Raw genomic sequence first — 19,618 nt, 5'->3', positions numbered from 1 at the left:
CAAAAAAAAATCTAAATAACGCCTTTATCCAGCTTGTTCTTGTCTTCCGTCTGTGTCTCCACGACGCATGCACGAGAATATGACGCAGATCCGGCGTTCGGGAATCCATGAAATGCTCACTTTAGCCCCATTTTGAGAACTACGCCGAGACCTAAAGCACGATCAATGTAGAATTCAACAGCTGAGACACGCGCGTCTTCCTCTGCTCGTAAACAAATCTCTTCTGGCTCATGTGTCCGAACGCCGGATCTGCGTCATATTCTCGCGCATGTGTCGTGGAGGCACACGCGGAAGACAAGAACAAGTTGGATAAAGGTGTTATTTAGATTTTTTTTTTTTGCGCACAAAAACTATTGTCGTCGCATCATAAAATTATTGCAGAGTCACTGTGGTGAGATGGACTTTGTAACAACGTTTTTAGTGCCTTTTATGGGTCTTGTGAGTGTCAATGTACTGAATGCCAATGGAGGCCTATCTGAAGCCTTTCTCAGCATCAGCTTTACACTAAAATATCTTCATTTGTGTCTGAAGATGAACGGAGGTCTGACGGGTGTTGAACGACATGAGGGTGAGGAATTAATGACAATTTTCATTTTTGGGTGAACTAACCCTTTAAGCAACTTACACCGGTATTGCAGTATCATAAGTTCATATAGCAAAAATAAACACCGGTATTCGGTATGAACTGGTATACCGCCCTGCACTTTTTGTTTGTTCCCTGTCACGATTGAAACTGCATCAAGTGTGTGTGTTTTTGTTGGCAATTAACGTGCGTTAGTGCATATAATGTGAACAACACCAATGTATGTGTGTCTTTAGCTCCGCCCACTGCACGCCTGCACCAGCTCTGCTGTATACAGAAAGAATCAGTACAGTGCATCTGTCCTTTATAAATATGATAAACTAAAGACTCTTTGGGGATATGAAGGATCAGCACTACTCTATAGATCAGGGGTGTCCAAAGTCAGTCCTGGAGGGCCACTGTCCTGCAGAGTTTAGCTCCAACTTGCCTCTGCACACCTGTCTGGAAGTTTCTAGTATGCCTAATAAGACCTTGATTAGCTAGTACAGGTGTGTTTAATTGGGGTTGAAGCTAAACTTTGCAGGACAGTGGCCCTCCAGGATCAGGATTGGACACCCCTGCTATAGATACTCAAGTTTAACATGAGACTGGCAGAAACTGTGTTATGACCCCTTTTAAATCATTTGTAATCTAGGTTGACATGAATGAACTCGAGCAGCTCAACACCGACCTTATTCAACACCTTCAACCATGTCGTCAAAAGGGACCAGTGCCCACCCCGGACCCTGTCGCAGCACCTGAGATAAAAACACGAAAGGTGAGTTCTGGATTCTTATCCTTGAAATCTATGCTTTATGGGACAACATGCACATTACTGTATTTTACACTCATTCATTCATGCATGTTTCAGAACGTCAGAGCATCAGAGTTTCTTTCAAGGTCCTCAAGAATACCCACTTCAGAACGTAAGTTTTATTATTCCTTGTTTCCAGTAGGTTTTCTCCAATTCATAGTTGGTCTCCTGATGTGCACCAGTGTAATCTTATGGTGTGTTTCCTATTTGAAGCGGCTGCTTCTCAGGATTGTCCATCTGAAGAGTCAGGTTTGCATGAAGCGCATGCTTTCTTCATGCCCTCCAATCACACTCACTCCAGGCTGAATTGAACTCTTCTCATTAGACTTAATCAGGGTGTCTCTTCCCACTTCTGTCCACATTATCTTTTCTACAAATTATCTATTTATCAAAAATACGAGAATACTGGTCTGTCAGTCCAGAAAGGTCACTTATAGCAGAGATGGTGATTAGTTATAGCAGGGGTCAAAACACTGTGGCTGATTTGCTTCTCACTTTTGGGTTTCATATAGCAATGATTGTTCTTTTTATCAGTTTAGAAGTTGCTTTCTGTACGTTGTCAGATACTATGTAGGTGAAGAGATTAAACTGTTGTCCAATTTTATTGCTGATAAATGCAATCATGAGACCGTTTTGGAGATTCTGGAATGGTCCATAGTAGGGGTTGACCGTTACCAATTATTTTTATTTTTTTTCTTCATCAGCCTTAGCCAATGACCGATGCGGGCTGCCGATTTTCTTGAGCCGATATTTGAAGCTGATACTGCTTTTGCTCCCTCGATTTACAACATAAAAATGACACAATGATCATGATGGTAACAATTAAAATTTACAATTTAAAAAAAGGAACATTTATTGAACTAAAAAAAACAATATTTAACAAATAGTAAAAACCGGTGAGGAAGAACAAGAGTTCAGTGGTGAAAATAAATATTTAAGCATAAATAAAATAATTACACTATTGCACACAGTATCAAGCAAGCAGCATAATAAAGTGCACACTGACTGTACTATACTTCATTTAAATACTATTTACAACCTAGTCATTTAATGGTTACACTCTAAAAAATGCTGGGTTAAAAATAACCCAAGTTGGGTTGGATTTGAATTAACCCAGCAATTGGGTTGTTTTGACCCAGCGGTTGGGTTAAATGTTTGCTTAAAACAACCCAATTGATGGGTTAGTCCATTTTCAACCCAACTTGGGTTATTTTTAACCCAGCATTTTTTAGAGTGTAGGTGCACTTCACTTAATCTCTTGTAGAGCAACACCAGCGGTAATTCAGGAAAAAAAATCTCTGAATGCTCCACGTGAAACTTCAGTCTTTCCACCTTTTACCATCGTGTCAATTCTCAATTGATTTTGATTAATATGCGCGAGGGAGAGCAAGAGAGTTTGAAGACGGTGAGAGCTGCCCTGTGGACGCCTGTCTGTAAATAATGCAGGGAAAAAATATTGGCGAATGCAGCAGCCTTATATCGGCCGATAAACGTAAAAAGCGCAAATATCGGTCTAACACTAGTCCATAGGATCACATTTGGATTTGGTGGCAGTGTTTGACAATGTGAAGCTTTATATTTTTACCTTGATGTGACTAAACATAAATTACAGTGAATTGCCGAGAGATCATCTAACATATCTTTGCCCCTTTTAGCCTCTAGAAGGATGACCACACGTCAGACATGCTTGTTCCGACCCCCTGCCCCTCCACCTGTGGTCTTGGCAAGGGCTGCAGAAGAAGTGCTTTCTCAGGATCTTCCCACATCTACGATCCCTAAACCTTCAGGTCTGTCTTTATATCATCATGATGTTAAAGGGGATAGTTCACCCAAAAATCAAAATCATCCCATGATTTACTCACCCTCAAGGTGTGTTTGACATTCTTCTTTCAGACGAATACAATCAGTTATATAAAAAAATGTCCTGGCTCTTCCAAGCTTTATAATGGCTGTGAATGACTGACAATCTGTTTTGAAGTCCATAAAATTGCATCTACCCATCATAAAAGTGTATCCGTCCATCACAAAAGTGCATCCGTCCATCACAAAAGTGCATCCGTCCATCACAAAAGTGCATCCGTCCATCACAAAAGTGCATCCGTCCATCACAAAAGTGCATCCGTCCATCACAAAAGTGCATCCGTCCATCACAAAAGTGCAACCATCCATCACAAAAGTGCATCCGTCCATCACAAAAGTGCATCCGTCCGTCCATCATAAAAGTGCATCCGTCCGTCCATCACAAAAGTGCATCCGTCCGTCCATCATAAAAGTGCATCCGTCCATCATAAAAGTGCAACCGTCCATCATAAAAGTGCATCCGTCCATCATAAAAGTGCAACCGTCCATCATAAAAGTGCATCCGTCCATCATAAAAGTGCAACCGTCCATCATAAAAGTGCAACCGTCCATCATAAAAGTGCATCCGTCCATCATAAAAGTGCATCCGTCCATCACAAAAGTGCAACCGTCCATCATAAAAGTGCGTCCGTCCATCATAAAAGTGCATCCGTCCATCACAAAAGTGCATCCGTCCGTCCATCACAAAAGTGCATCCGTCCGTCCATCACAAAAGTGCATCCGTCCATCAAAAAAGTGCATCCGTCCATCAAAAAAGTGCATCCGTCCATCATAAAAGTGCAACCGTCCATCATAAAAGTGCAACCGTCCATCATAAAAGTGCATCCGTCCATCATAAAAGTGCATCCGTCCATCATAAAAGTGCATCCGTCCATCATAAAAGTGCATCCGTCCATCACAAAAGTGCATCTATCCATCATAAAAGTGCATCCGTCCATCACAAAAGTGCATCCGTCCATCACAAAAGTGCATCCGTCCATCACAAAAGTGCATCCGTCCATCACAAAAGTGCATCCGTCCATCATAAAAGTGCATCTGTCCATCATAAAAGTGCATCTATCCAAAAGTGCTCCACACAGCCTTAATAAAGGCCTTCTGAAGCGAAGTGATGTGTTTGTGTAAGAAAAATATCCATATTTAAAACTTTTTTTTTATATAAAGTAAAATATCTAGCTTCTGGCTGACCAAATTTTGGGCTGCCATTATAAAGTGTTATAAGAGTCAGGACATTTATTAATATCTCTTATTGTGTTCGTCTGAAAGAAGAATGTCATAAACCTAGGATGACTTGAGGGAGAGTAAATCATGGGCTAATTTAAATTTTTGGGTGGTCTATCCCTTTAAATAGTGCTTGATTATCATATAATGCTTGATTGACTGTTAAGTGTACGTTCAGAAATTTTAAAAAGCAGTGCCATTTTACAAAGAGAAGCTGATTTGGTGGATACTATAAAAATAGTACTAAAACATTTACTAGCCAATGGCGATTCTATTTCCAAGGTTGTGCGAAGAGGGTTGCAGCCATACAGCTCACTTGTGCTGTCTGCTTGTAGACTCAAATCATGGGTCAAACATCTTGTGTACTGTATTATGTCTTTATTTCACCATCTGTATTGGCAGGCTACCAGAGGAGACTTGTTTCAAAGCCAGCTTCTCCTCTGCTACCATCCATTGAGGCGATATGTGAGAGTGAGGCTTCCAAATGTGCCCCCATGGGTCCACTAAGTATGTACTGTTTTGAATTTTGGATTTATCATGCATGCCCTGACGTCATGGATATGGTGGTTAACATCTACAGCACATAAAGCAATTGTAATTGTAATCTTTTAGGCCATCGCATGTCTCAAGTCTCGGAAATGAGCAAGGTGGCAAACAAACGGTTGTCGATAGCAAAGAATCCTGAAGCACAAAAGAGAGGAAAGGTACCGTATTTAACCCAGATATCACACCTATAGTTTTAAGTCTGAATTATCTGCTTAAAGTTTTTTTTTTTTAATAAGAATTCTGTGAACTTTAATTTTGTGGTTCAGATATCATTATTTTTTTTCTCTGCATTGGACTTGCATTGTGTATACTACTATGAAAACGTGTTTGCTAAATGCTACTTTACTTCAGGATATACAATATTATATTTTATTTTTTAACATAATACCAATAAATAAAGTTGCACAATATTTTATGAATTTACTGTATTTTCTCTTTTCACGATTTTCTAGTTTGGAGATGTAAGTCGCCCTAATAAGCAGTTTTACCAGATGATTGAAGAGTACAGAGAGACCCTGGTGAAAGTACCCATGTCCTTGTCCGACCCTGTGAGTTAATTAGCATAATATTAATATAATCTGTTCATTCATAGCATTTTAACACAAGGAGCATTTTTGTTTTTAGGTCAAAGCTCACCGAATATGTGTCTGCGTTCGCAAACGGCCGCTGAATAAAAAAGGTAGGTTGTTCATGACCTCTCCAATTGACTTTTGATTGGATTGTTTGGGCAATTGTCATGTATTTCTCTTTGATTTTGTGTTCAGAGTTGGCAAAGAAGGAGATTGATGTGGTCACAATCCCTGGTAATGGATCCCTGCTGTTGCACGAGCCCAAGCAGAAAGTGGACCTGACCAAGTACCTGGAGAATCAGACCTTCCATTTTGATTACTCATTTGATGAAGATGCTACTAATGACTTGGTTTACAGGTAGCTGAGGATTTTGAGTTTGTTTATTTATTACCGTGTGTACATGTGGTGTTTATTCAAGAATAAGGCCCCGATATACTTCAAGAACAATCAAAGAACGAACTGATGTGACGTCAACAAAATCAGGCCAAAACTAACTTCGTTTGGAGTTTGTTTTGGGAGTTTGAAACGGCTTGCAAAACTTTACGGAAAAATTCACTAGAGCTGTTAAACACCTTTTGTACTACCGTATTTTCCGGACTATAGGTTGCATCTAAGGATCGACCGATATGGATTTTTTTTGTGCCGGTACCGTTTTTTCTTTTCTTTTTCTCATCAGCCTTAGCCGATGACCAATACGGGCTGCCGATATTTGGAGCCGATACTGCTTTTGCTCCCTCAATTTACAATCATAAAATGACACAATGATCAGGATGATGACAATTTACAATTTAAAAAGAACATTTATTGAACTAAAAAAAACTATATTTAACAAATAGTAAAAACTGGTGATGTAGAACAAGAAAAAAGAGTTCAGTGGTGAAAATAAATATTTAAGCATAAAATAATTACACTATTGCACACAGTATCAACAAGCAAGCAGCATATAGTGCACACTGACTGTACTATACTTCATTTTAAAACTATTTACAACCTAGTCATTTAATGGTTACACTCAAATGCTGGGTTAAAAATAACCCAAGTTGGGTTGAATATGGACTAACCCAGCAATTGGAAGACATTGAAAAAATCTCCCAATGCTCCATGTGAAACTTCAGTCTTTCGACCTTTTACCATCGTGTCAATTCTCAATTGATTTTGATTAATATGCGTGAGGGAGAGAAAGAGAGTTTGAAGACGGTGAGAGCTGCCCTGTGGACGCCTGTCTGTAAATAATGCAGGGAAAAAAATATCGGCGAACGCAGCAGCCTTATATCGGCCGACACATGTAAAAATCGCAAATGCCTGCCGATATATCGGTCTAACACCAGTTGCATCAGTCAAAAGATGCATCATGAAGAGGAAAAAAACGTATAGAAGTCGCACTGGACTATAACGCTGGCTTCACACTAGGGCTGATAAACGATATCCTATCAAATTGCGATAAAATTCATTTCGATAACGATAAGCTCTGGCCATTTTTACTCGATAGAGATTACAACACCCAATCACACAGCGGAAATAAAAGCGACAACAGCCAGTCAGCGTGCAGCTTTTAATGTGCACATCAAAAGTACGGCACGCTCTACTGGCAAAGAAAACTCGACACTAGAAGGAAAAAATGAGTGGAAGCGGTGACAAACGTTAAATCAAAAGTGAATTTTTTTTTTTTCAGTTGTCACATAAGTAACAGTCGTGTGCCCAGTCTATTCTCTGCTATGCTTTATAACCTAAAACGTACTCTTTTCACAATGTTGAAGTAGCCTGTTAAAATCATTCAGATATTGTGTGCCCTTGATATGTATGTACATTTGCGATATTTCGATATATTGCGCAGCCCTAATCTAAATCTATGATACTATGGAAGACCAATGGTTAATTTTAATAAAACTCATAATATTTATATTTTACCATATAAAGAGATTTTTTTTACAGTCCGTGTTTTTGTTAATGAACATAAATTTACATCTGCATCCTCCTAACTCAAGCTACTATTGTCAACTCACTGTCAAACGTGCATAAAACATGCAATATTATTAATACTGCTGTGCTAAAGATATACGCCAAAGTCAGGCAACACAAACCTGCTTCATGACTAGAAACAATATCACCTGTTAGCACATGCAGAAACTAAGACATGCATTTTTTTCTATTAAGAAATTTATTTTGTTAAGGAAAAGTGTAAGTAATTAAAAAACGTGAAGTGTTTGTCATGTTCTGACAATAAAAAGTAGTTTAAAACCACAATTAACAGTCTGGTTTCTACAACTTTCACTTAGGAGCAAAAAGCTGCCTTTAAATTTGAAAGAAATATTTGACACAAAAAAAAACCAAGATCTTCGCTGTGAGTATATCAGGGCCTTTACTCATCTGTGTCGTTCCAAACCTGTATGACTTTCTTTCGAGAAACCCAAACCATGCTTTGTATTTATTTACATGGAATAAAGGAGCCATTACCATTTACTTTACATGATTAATATTCTATGTAAATGTTATGTAACAGTGCTCTGTTTATGAGAAAAGTTAAATAAAGGAGCCCATTATCAGTTAACTTTGAATTTCACATAAATAATGACAGAATTGACATTTTTGGGTGCGCTATTCATAAATAATGGAATGTTTTTATCATACATATGCCCATTTTAACCTACAAAATATTCAAATGGTTATGAATTGACCTTTTTAGGTTCACCGCTAAACCTCTGGTCAAGACAATTTTCGAAGGTGGGATGGCAACGTGCTTTGCCTATGGCCAAACAGGCAGTGGAAAAACTCATGTAAGTACTTTTGTTGTTTGTGCTTTAAAAAAAAAAATCCTAAACTCTTTCCATGTTGTTGATCTGAGTCATTCTTTACAGACTATGGGTGGAGACTTCTCCGGAAAGAGTCAGAACAGCTCTAAAGGGATTTACGCCCTAGCAGGTGATTGTACCTGTCAAATGTATTTTACATAGTGTATTGTTACATATCCATGTTCACTCAGTTATTAAACTGTCTGCATACCTCACAGCACATGATGTATTCACCCTCCTGAAGCAAAAAAGAAATGCCGATATGGACCTCTGCCCATATGTCACCTTCTTTGAGATCTACAATGGCAAGGTTCGCACGTATTGCATTACATGTTTCCAAAACATTTCTGTGATGTCTTGTCAAACGGATGGCTTAATGTTTTCTTTTCTGTCATTTTAAGTGCAAATAAACCTCAAATTTCCACATGATTAATGTACTTTTTATGCTCAATTAAACAAGCGTGGTAGTATTATTCGATTTTATGCTGATTTGATTTTTAGATTGTGGTTGCAAGCTTAAAGTACTTGTCCAGGCATGGTGATGAGCTGTTTGTGTGCACCGCAGGTGTTTGACTTGCTGAATAAGAAGGCAAAGCTGCGTGTTTTGGAGGATGAGAAGCAGCAGGTCAATGTTGTTGGTCTGCAGGAAGTGCCGGTATCATCTGTGGATGATGTCATAAGGATGATTGAGAAGGGAAGTGCATGCAGGTAAATATTAAAGAAGACCCACTTTATATTAGGTGGCCATAACTGCTATGTACTAACATTTAGATTAATAATTTAATGCAATGCGCTTATTGTGTACATGAATGTTTTTACATTGTACTTACATTTTTAACAATTACCTGCATGTAATTACTTTCTGTAGTTACATTTATAATTACAATGACACTTCCCTTACACTTAACTTTACCCTTAAACTGACCCACACCACCACACCTGTCCCTGACTTTACCCTTAAACTGACCCACACCACCACACCTGTCCCTGACTTTACCCTTAAACTGACCCACACCACCACACCTGTCCCTGACTTTACCCTTAAACTGACCCACACCACCACACCTGTCCCTGACTTTACCCTTAAACTTACCCACACCACCACACTTGTCCTTAACTGTACCCTTAAACTTACCCACACCACCACACCTGTCCCTAACTTTACCCTTAAACTGACCCACACCACCACACCTGTCCCTAACTTTACCCTTAAACTTACCTCTGTCTCTATACTATAGAAAACTTACCCATACCACAACACCTGGACTTACCCCTAATCTTACCCACACCTGTCCCTAACTTTACCCTTATGTGGCGTTCACACCGGACGCGATTTGCGCGAATAATTTGCGCGAAAGTGGACGCTTGAACATTTTGAGTTTACTCGCTTCAATCGCGCGTCATTTACTGCACAACAGACGCGAATTCGCGTCATGGGCGGGGTTTCCGCCAGCGGCTCGTCTCGTTGAGAAATGACTGACATCGGCTGTGTTAACACGTCTTTTTTGTTAAAATCTACTGTTAATGTGTGACAACTTAGTTTTAAGACTTTTTCAGTCGATAATGCAGTTGTTTAAAGCTCAAATGTGTGGTTTATTTATATAAAGAGTGCCTATTTGAACATTTTATCTGGCGTTTTCGGAGTTGTGAGCTCCAGTGGATCGGCGGCGCTCATTAACCCCGGCGAGAGCAACCTTTCCTCGGCCAGTCCTTCTGCCGCTGGCTCTGATGTCTCTGTGGCGTCTCGAGCTATAATTCGTCTTGTAACGGCCGATCTTTGCTCTCATGGATCTATAATTTGTTCCCTGGCAAATCGTTTAGGCTGAGGGCAAAGAAGTTTCATTACTTTATATTTTTAGTCTATAACTGTACGTTGCAGTTGCAGCGTTAGCCTACTAGCACTGACTTTGAATGTTTGACTGAATTGTTTGTTTTAATTCATGTTTAGCTTGTTATACATTACTTATACTTTTGTACTATTGATCATGCATAAACTTGCATTTAACAAAGAGACTGGGTTGTGTTTCATGTCATTTAATGTTATCACAGTGATAATCATATTGTCTGAACCAGATATTAGTACATAGATTTTCTCCTCATTGTTGTCACTACTAGAGCAAGCTCCTGATTGGTTAACGCGGCGCGGAATATCCGCCAAAGTTCAGATTTTTCAACTTGAGCGATTTGCGCGTTCAAAACGCTCAATTCACGTCCTTCGTGCCGCCTCAATCGTGCCGCAGAATGCCATTTCGCGTCTCTGCAGTGACTTAACATCTAAATCACTCGCGCGAATCGCGTCCGGTGTGAACGCACCATTAAACTTACCCACACCACCACACCTGTCCCTAACTTTACCCTTAAACTGACCCACACCACCACACCTGTCCCTAACTTTACCCTTAAACTGACCCACACCACCACACCTGTCCCTAACTTTACCCTTAAACTGACCCACACCACCACACCTGTCCCTAACTTTACCCTTAAACTGACCCACACCACCACACCTGTCCCTAACTTTACCCTTAAACTGACCCACACCACCACACCTGTCCCTAACTTTACCCTTAAACTGACCCACACCACCACACCTGTCCCTAACTTTACCCTTAAACTGACCCACACCACCACACCTGTCCCTAACTTTACCCTTAAACTTACCCACACCACCACACCTGTCCCTAACTTTACCCTTAAACTTACCCACACCACCACACCTGTCCCTAACTTTACCCTTAAACTGACCCACACCACCACACCTGTCCCTAACTTTACCCTTAAACTGACCCACACCACCACACCTGTCCCTAACTTTACCCTTAAACTGACCCACACCACCACACCTGTCCCTAACTTTACCCTTAAACTGACCCACACCACCACACCTGTCCCTAACTTTACCCTTAAACTGACCCACACCACCACACCTGTCCCTAACTTTACCCTTAAACTGACCCACACCACCACACCTGTCCCTAACTTTACCCTTAAACTGACCCACACCACCACACCTGTCCCTAACTTTACCCTTAAACTGACCCACACCACCACACCTGTCCCTAACTTTACCCTTAAACTGACCCACACCACCACACCTGTCCCTAACTTTACCCTTAAACTTACCCACACCACCACACCTGTCCCTAACTTTACCCTTAAACTTACCCACACCACCACACCTGTCCCTAACTTTACCCTTAAACTGACCCACACCACCACACCTGTCCCTAACTTTACCCTTAAACTGACCCACACCACCACACCTGTCCCTAACTTTACCCTTAAACTGACCCACACCACCACACCTGTCCCTAACTTTACCCTTAAACTGACCCACACCACCACACCTGTCCCTAACTTTACCCTTAAACTGACCCACACCACCACACCTGTCCCTAACTTTACCCTTAAACTGACCCACACCACCACACCTGTCCCTAACTTTACCCTTAAACTGACCCACACCACCACACCTGTCCCTAACTTTACCCTTAAACTGACCCACACCACCACACCTGTCCCTAACTTTACCCTTAAACTTACCCACACCACCACACCTGTCCCTAACTTTACCCTTAAACTTACCCACACCACCACACCTGTCCCTAACTTTACCCTTAAACTTACCCACACCACCACACCTGTCCCTAACTTTACCCTTAAACTGACCCACACCACCACACCTGTCCCTAACTTTACCCTTAAACTGACCCACACCACCACACCTGTCCCTAACTTTACCCATAAACTGACCCACACCACCACACCTGTCCCTAACTTTACCCTTAAACTGACCCACACCACCACACCTGTCCCTAACTTTACCCTTAAACTTACCCACACCACCACACCTGTCCCTAACTTTACCCTTAAACTGACCCACACCACCACACCTGTCCCTAACTTTACCCTTAAACTGACCCACACCACCACACCTGTCCCTAACTTTACCCTTAAACTGACCCACACCACCACACCTGTCCCTAACTTTACCCTTAAACTGACCCACACCACCACACCTGTCCCTAACTTTACCCTTAAACTGACCCACACCACCACACCTGTCCCTAACTTTACCCTTAAACTGACCCACACCACCACACCTGTCCCTAACTTTACCCTTAAACTTACCCACACCACCACACCTGTCCCTAACTTTACCCTTAAACTGACCCACACCACCACACCTGTCCCTAACTTTACCCTTAAACTGACCCACACCACCACACCTGTCCCTAACTTTACCCTTAAACTGACCCACACCACCACACCTGTCCCTAACTTTACCCTTAAACTTACCCACACCACCACACCTGTCCCTAACTTTACCCTTAAACTGACCCACACCACCACACCTGTCCCTAACTTTACCCTTAAACTGACCCACACCACCACACCTGTCCCTAACTTTACCCTTAAACTGACCCACACCACCACACCTGTCCCTAACTTTACCCTTAAACTGACCCACACCACCACACCTGTCCCTAACTTTACCCATAAACTGACCCACACCACCACACCTGTCCCTAACTTTACCCATAAACTGACCCACACCACCACACCTGTCCCTAACTTTACCCTTAAACTGACCCACACCACCACACCTGTCCCTAACTTTACCCTTAAACTGACCCACACCACCACACCTGTCCCTAACTTTACCCTTAAACTGACCCACACCACCACACCTGTCCCTAACTTTACCCTTAAACTGACCCACACCACCACACCTGTCCCTAACTTTACCCTTAAACTGACCCACACCACCACACCTGTCCCTAACTTTACCCTTAAACTGACCCACACCACCACACCTGTCCCTAACTTTACCCTTAAACTGACCCACACCACCACACCTGTCCCTAACTTTACCCTTAAACTGACCCACACCACCACACCTGTCCCTAACTTTACCCTTAAACTGACCCACACCACCACACCTGTCCCTAACTTTACCCATAAACTGACCCACACCACCACACATGTCCCTAACTTTACCCTTAAACTGACCCACACCACCACACCTGTCCCTAACTTTACCCTTAAACTGACCCACACCACCACACCTGTCCCTAACTTTACCCTTAAACTGACCCACACCACCACACCTGTCCCTAACTTTACCCTTAAACTGACCCACACCACCACACCTGTCCCTAACTTTACCCTTAAACTGACCCACACCACCACACCTGTCCCTAACTTTACCCTTAAACTGACCCACACCACCACACCTGTCCCTAACTTTACCCTTAAACTTACCCACACCACCACACCTGTCCCTAACTTTACCCATAAACTGACCCACACCACCACACCTGTCCCTAACTTTACCCTTAAACTGACCCACATCACCACACCTGTCCCTAACTTTACCCTTAAACTGACCCACACCACCACACCTGTCCCTAACCCTACCCTTAAACTGACCCACACCACCACACCTGTCCCTAACTTTACCCTTAAACTGACCCACACCACCACACCTGTCCCTAACTTTACCCTTAAACTGACCCACACCACCACACCTGTCCCTAACTTTACCCTTAAACTGACCCACACCACCACACCTGTCCCTAACTTTACCCTTAAACTGACCCACACCACCACACCTGTCCCTAACTTTACCCTTAAACTGACCCACACTACCACACCTGTCCCTAACTTTACCCTTAAACTGACCCACACCACCACACCTGTCCCTAACTTTACCCTTAAACTGACCCACTCCACCACACCTGTCCCTAACTTTACCCTTAAACTGACCCACACCACCACACCTGTCCCTAACTTTACCCTTAAACTGACCCACACCTGTCCCTAACCCCACCCTTAAACTTACCCACACATATATACCCGTGAGACACATGACTGAGTTTTACATAGAGAATTAGGACTGGTTTTGTGCTCCAGGGTCACATTTCAGTTTCAGTTCATTAGTTCAACACTAACACGGTCTCTCACTCTATACCAGAACGTCTGGCCAAACGTTTGCCAATGCCAGCTCATCACGTTCACATGCAATTTTGCAAGTAATCCTAAGGCGGCGGAATTTCCTCTATGGGAAGTTCTCTCTGGTGGATCTTGCTGGGAATGAACGTGGCACTGATGTCAGCAGCAATGATCGGCACACCATCGTGGAGACAGCGGAGATCAACCGCAGCCTGCTGGCTCTGAAGGTACTGCAGACTGATGGACCTAATAGGTTCATTTAAATGCACATTTTTATTCTATTTTTGTAAGGAAAGGGTCGAAATTGTGGATACTTCATCAAATTACTTTATTCTAAAATGTGTAAACCATCTGAGAGGTGGTGTTTATACACCTCAGGCCTGTTGCATGAAGCTAGTTGAACAAACTCAAGAGTAGGGATGCACCGAATATTCGGCCACCGAAAATGGCCTAAAAGTGCATTTTCGGTTTTCGGCCGAAATACTTTTATCACCGAAACAACACGGCCGAAATGTTGTGATGACGCAAACAGAAACCGCGACCTGCACGTGCTTGTCTGAAGCAGTATATTTGAGAAACACCCACGTCAGCTCCATGTACAAGCACTGACAGCCAGAGCTCATGTTCTCGATGAGAAGAGGAACAGACTTCACTGTGAGTTCCCACACAAACATCGATCAACATGTATCACGAAATTCAAACGATAAATGCCGTTTTGACGCTCTTTAATGTGGCATCACTGATCACATCACAGTTCAAGCCGCGGCGCGCGTGAACGCGATCATCTCTGAGCGCGATCGATCATCTCTTCCTTAAGAATAAACATGAATGAACATCTAAGGTATGTTGAGGATACATTAACACTTACTGTCACGTATCATATGTGGTGTAATCGCTCAATCAGTGTTTCAACAGCGAAAAGACGTCAATATAACTGCTTGTAAACTAGCCTAAACAATGTCATGTAACTTTAGCATCACATTTACCTCAGGCAGTCATTCAGTGTCCACAGAATTTTATTCACTAGAGTAAATCAACTCTTTCACTAAATATATGACCTATATTAGCCGTTATATTCATTATATTCTACTTAACCTGTTAATGATATCTTGATTATTTCATGTATGTTTGAATAAACCTGTCATGAAAATGACAGACACTGTGTATAAATGATTATATTTCAACAACGAATTGGAGAAAAAACAATTTTATTATTAGATTATTAGTTATTGCAAAAACTGCCTTATGTGAAGTTTGCATGTTTGCGTACTATGTTATTTGAGTGTTGATTATTAGACCTAAAAATAAATAGCAACTGAATTTAGGCTAATAGTTTGGGCTCTGTTGTTAACCTTTAATATTAATGTGCAAGTAAGGGCTCCCTATATAGTTTACAGCAATATCTTCAATAAACTTTTAGTTATAATTTAATTCATTTAAGAACAGATACTTTTTTTTCCAGTAAACCAATAAAAATAAATAAAGTCATTTTGTAAAACTGCTGTACCGAACCGTCAGTTTTGTGTACCGTTACACCCCTATTCTACAGTTAACATATGGGCTCTGGCAGTCTTTGCTTTGATACACTATTATGTTGAAGGCCTACAGAGAAAATAGTTTTATCTTTAAGCAGTTGCACTTGTTCTGAATGCACTTTCTTGTAGTAGTCCTACAGAGAAAAATTTAAAATGCACTAGACCTAAATGTACTTTGTTTTTATGAGAGAACATTTAATTTTAAAATCTTTCTGTAGGCCTGTAAATTATTATTTAATGCACAAATGAGTGGGGTCAAGTTAAACATTTTAGTTTGAATTTTATTTTATACTGTGCATTGTTGCAATGTGCTAAATAAATATTGGCATAATTTGTAATTGATTTATTCTTTGAAACTTTAATATTAATTTATGCAATTACAATGCCTTGATTTTAGTAAAGTTAGTAAACAGTCATAACCATAAATGCAATGGTACTAATAATTGGCATAATTTATTTCGGTTTTTCGGTTTTCGGCCTTGGTTTCCTCTTTTTCGGTTTTCGGTTTTGGTCAAGAATTTTCATTTCGGTGCATCCCTACTCAAGAGTAGGTTTTGAGTTGACAACCAATCCAACCTGCTTTCGGAATCACTGCCGTCCAATCACAGTGGAGGAGGGGCGGGACAAATACTACACCGACCAATCATCCCACTAGTACACCGACTGAACAACAATGAAGTTAATACTGCTTTTTACTGCATTTTTATATTCAGTAATATTCTTAAAAATGAGATGCTAGTAACACATTACTTTCATAGATATTCTATAGCAGCAACCAAAGTATCTCAGCTGGAAAAATGCTGAGCTTGCAAGGCACTCAAGCGCCACCAGCTGGCCTTTTCCAGAAGAGCACCAGGTGTTTATTAGCTGGCTAAAATGCTTTGATGGACACATGATCATTTAATATTTTTTTTCTAGGCATATGTTCAATTAGTCTCTTTCGCATTTATGCAAAATACTGGAGCCAAACCTGAGAAGGAAGTCCAGAAGATTCTGGACACGACATTTGCAGTTGTAACTCATGGGTGGGGATTATGCTAATTATGAGCGTGCACGCGCGCCCCATAAACGAATGTTTGGAATTCATTAATACACACATTTCACTACTGAACCTGTGTTATATGAAGCGTTTGTGAATCTGGAGGAGAGTTTTCGTAAAGGTTTCCTGAATGAGACCCTATGTCTCTAACACAAAATTACACCTGCCGTGAACGAAAGTGTAGCGTAAATTACAATGGTGATCAACACGGCTAAAAGAACGAATCCACTTTAAGCCTGAAAAAGCAGAGTTTGCCCAAACTGATTTTAAACTCACCTGGATCTGAATCTTCATGCAACAGGCTTCTGATTGTAGGTTTTGTTTTTGGTATTTTTGCTGCTCTATTATATTGCGAGAAACCGTTTCTACAAACACACAAGTGATTGGCAGGTACAGAATTTTAAAGCAATAACTTTTTCTGTGTGTCTTACCTGACTCCTCAGGAATGTATCCGGTCTCTGGGTCAAAACAGCGAGCACATCCCATTCAGGATGAGCAAACTCACCCAGGTGCTTCGGGACTCTTTCATTGGAGAAAATTCCAGGACCTGTATGGTAAGAGAGAGTGGGTTAGGGTTGGGTTCCTTATATTCAAACGTGCTTTGGCTGGTGCCGAGCAAGAGACAAACGCGCTCAGCGCTCGTCACATAATCACAACTATTTAGTGTTTCCAACCACATAATGTTTATTTTAGGTTCCAGACATTTTAAATGCACATATGTACTAGCAAAAAACACACACTGATGATGTCTATGGAATAGTGTTGCTTTCGTCAACGAAAAGTATGACTAAATATCGTCGTCAACGAACCTTTATCACGTGACGAAAACGAGACTAGACGCAACACAAATGCTGGTCATGTGACGATGACGAATAAAAACGGTGTAAGGTGTTTTCCTCATTTACAGGGGCAAGTCAGTGATTTTTATTGTCATCTTAATCCAGAATATCAGTGTTTTTCTCCCACCACCCGTGTACAAATCTCCGGCCGAGTTACCTAACTTACTGTTTGACAAACACCAAGGTCGTGTGGTGCCGTCTGAATCCACATCTGAGTTTTCAATAATATATCGCTTCAGAATTCACTGTTTATATCCTTTTTGGCCCCTGCAGAGCACCGTACGGTTGTGCGTCGCTGTTATTTGGATGCATTTTAAAGATCTAGACTTGTATTACTGAAATGCTGGCAAGTATTTACAAGAGAAAGATATTTAATCACCGCTCAAAAAAAAAGAAAGAAAAAAGCACAAACATTTGAAATGTGCTGTTATAACGGCAGCAATTATATATGTTAAAATAACCGCAGCATTATGATTACCTCATAAGCGAATAAGAGGCTGTATTCACTCATTTCCATGTGGAATAAAATGACATCCTTTATTTTGAGATAAAATACAAGACAGAAAAACATTTTAACTATAATGTGGGCCTAATTTTAAACAGATTTAAATAATTGAATAATAATTTGGATTTCATTTTCCTCTTATTAAATTAAATATGCATTTATTCTTAAGACATTTGGAAAAACTTGTATTACATTGAAGTGGAAAATAAAACGGGTGTTGTGGAAAAAGATGGGGAGAAATGTGGCCAAAAAAATCACAGGAAAAAACACCACAAACCTTAAGAGACATCTCAATGTTTTTATTTATTTTATTTAAATGTATGTGTGTGTACTTCTAACATGTTTTGTTGGTAATGAAGCGGCCACCTACAGCCGCTGAGAGGCTAAGCAGCAGGAAAGATTCATGACGCGTTTACATGCCTTTTAAAACATGTAACAGGAACGTTTTATTGGCATGAGGCAGTTAATAGTAAACGTTACAAACGGTCAACAAAAGTGAGCATTCCTCCCTGCCCACCCCCTCTCTACACGGTCTAAATCAAATGCAGGAAACACTCTCAGGTAAATACCCACCTACACACGTGACCAACTACCCGGAAACACCTACTCAAAATACAAAATAAAAGACAAACATTTTCTGCACTTACATTCCAGCCCCTGATTATTACACACAAAAACACGGTAATAATCACCAACACAGTCAAAATACAGATAATATAAACTTGCACATTACATAATTCATTATTGTTACCCTTGGTTTTTTTTTTTCCCTTTTTTTTTTTTACAAAACACTTAAAAAATAAAAAAAAAAATGTGTGTGTGTGTGAGAATGTCCAAAAAACTCAAACGTTCCTTTAGTTCATTCTTGTAGCGGAGTAAAAGTTAATGTTCAAGTCTAGTCTAAGTCGGTAAAGTCAATTGTCAATAATACAATCAAGTAAAAGTCAAAAGTCAAGTCAAAGGGTCAGTTGAGAGCTCTCAAATGTCAGTCATAGTTAGTCTTTAGATTCCTCGGCTTCAAGAATACGACATAATTTAGTAATTGGTCTGGTCAAGCAGGTACTCATGGTCTTGATTTTCACTTGCCGTGTGAATCCCTTTTTGTCCTTTATAGTGTGAATAATCTTGCCCATGATCCAGGAACTTCTAGGTGCGTTATCGTCCACTACCAGTACGACATCTCCCAGCTGAAGATTGCGTGTCTTTACCATCCACTTTTGGCGTTCCTGTAGTAGGGGTAGATATTCACCAATCCATCTTTTCCAAAATAAGTTAGCCAGATATTGAATTTGACGCCATCGTCGACGGGCAAACAAATCTTCCTTCTCAAACAATCCAGGTGGTAAGGTAAGCTTTGTTTTCAGAAGGAGAAGATGATTCGGTGTT

The 19,618-nt window shown here is 40.8% G+C and overlaps 1 protein-coding gene across 1 annotated transcript in view; it reads left to right on the top strand.

The window, feature by feature from the left end:
* Window positions 1-19,618, top strand: part of kif2c (kinesin family member 2C) — a 44,241-nt gene that overhangs the window by 6,717 nt on the left and 17,906 nt on the right. The window contains exons 3-16 of the mRNA XM_079819030.1: window positions 1,218-1,340; window positions 1,434-1,488; window positions 3,032-3,163; window positions 4,857-4,961; window positions 5,067-5,158; window positions 5,453-5,548; window positions 5,625-5,679; window positions 5,765-5,927; window positions 8,254-8,344; window positions 8,426-8,489; window positions 8,578-8,669; window positions 8,925-9,067; window positions 14,337-14,541; window positions 17,332-17,442. Coding sequence (XP_079675156.1) covers window positions 1,218-1,340; window positions 1,434-1,488; window positions 3,032-3,163; window positions 4,857-4,961; window positions 5,067-5,158; window positions 5,453-5,548; window positions 5,625-5,679; window positions 5,765-5,927; window positions 8,254-8,344; window positions 8,426-8,489; window positions 8,578-8,669; window positions 8,925-9,067; window positions 14,337-14,541; window positions 17,332-17,442 — 1,527 coding nt within the window. The remainder of the gene's footprint in view (window positions 1-1,217; window positions 1,341-1,433; window positions 1,489-3,031; window positions 3,164-4,856; window positions 4,962-5,066; window positions 5,159-5,452; window positions 5,549-5,624; window positions 5,680-5,764; window positions 5,928-8,253; window positions 8,345-8,425; window positions 8,490-8,577; window positions 8,670-8,924; window positions 9,068-14,336; window positions 14,542-17,331; window positions 17,443-19,618) is intronic.

This window comes from Gobio gobio (genome assembly GCF_949357685.1).
Source record: "Gobio gobio genome assembly, chromosome: 6".
Lineage (NCBI taxonomy): Eukaryota > Metazoa > Chordata > Actinopteri > Cypriniformes > Gobionidae > Gobio > Gobio gobio.
This window is presented reverse-complemented; position numbering and strand designations above follow the sequence as displayed.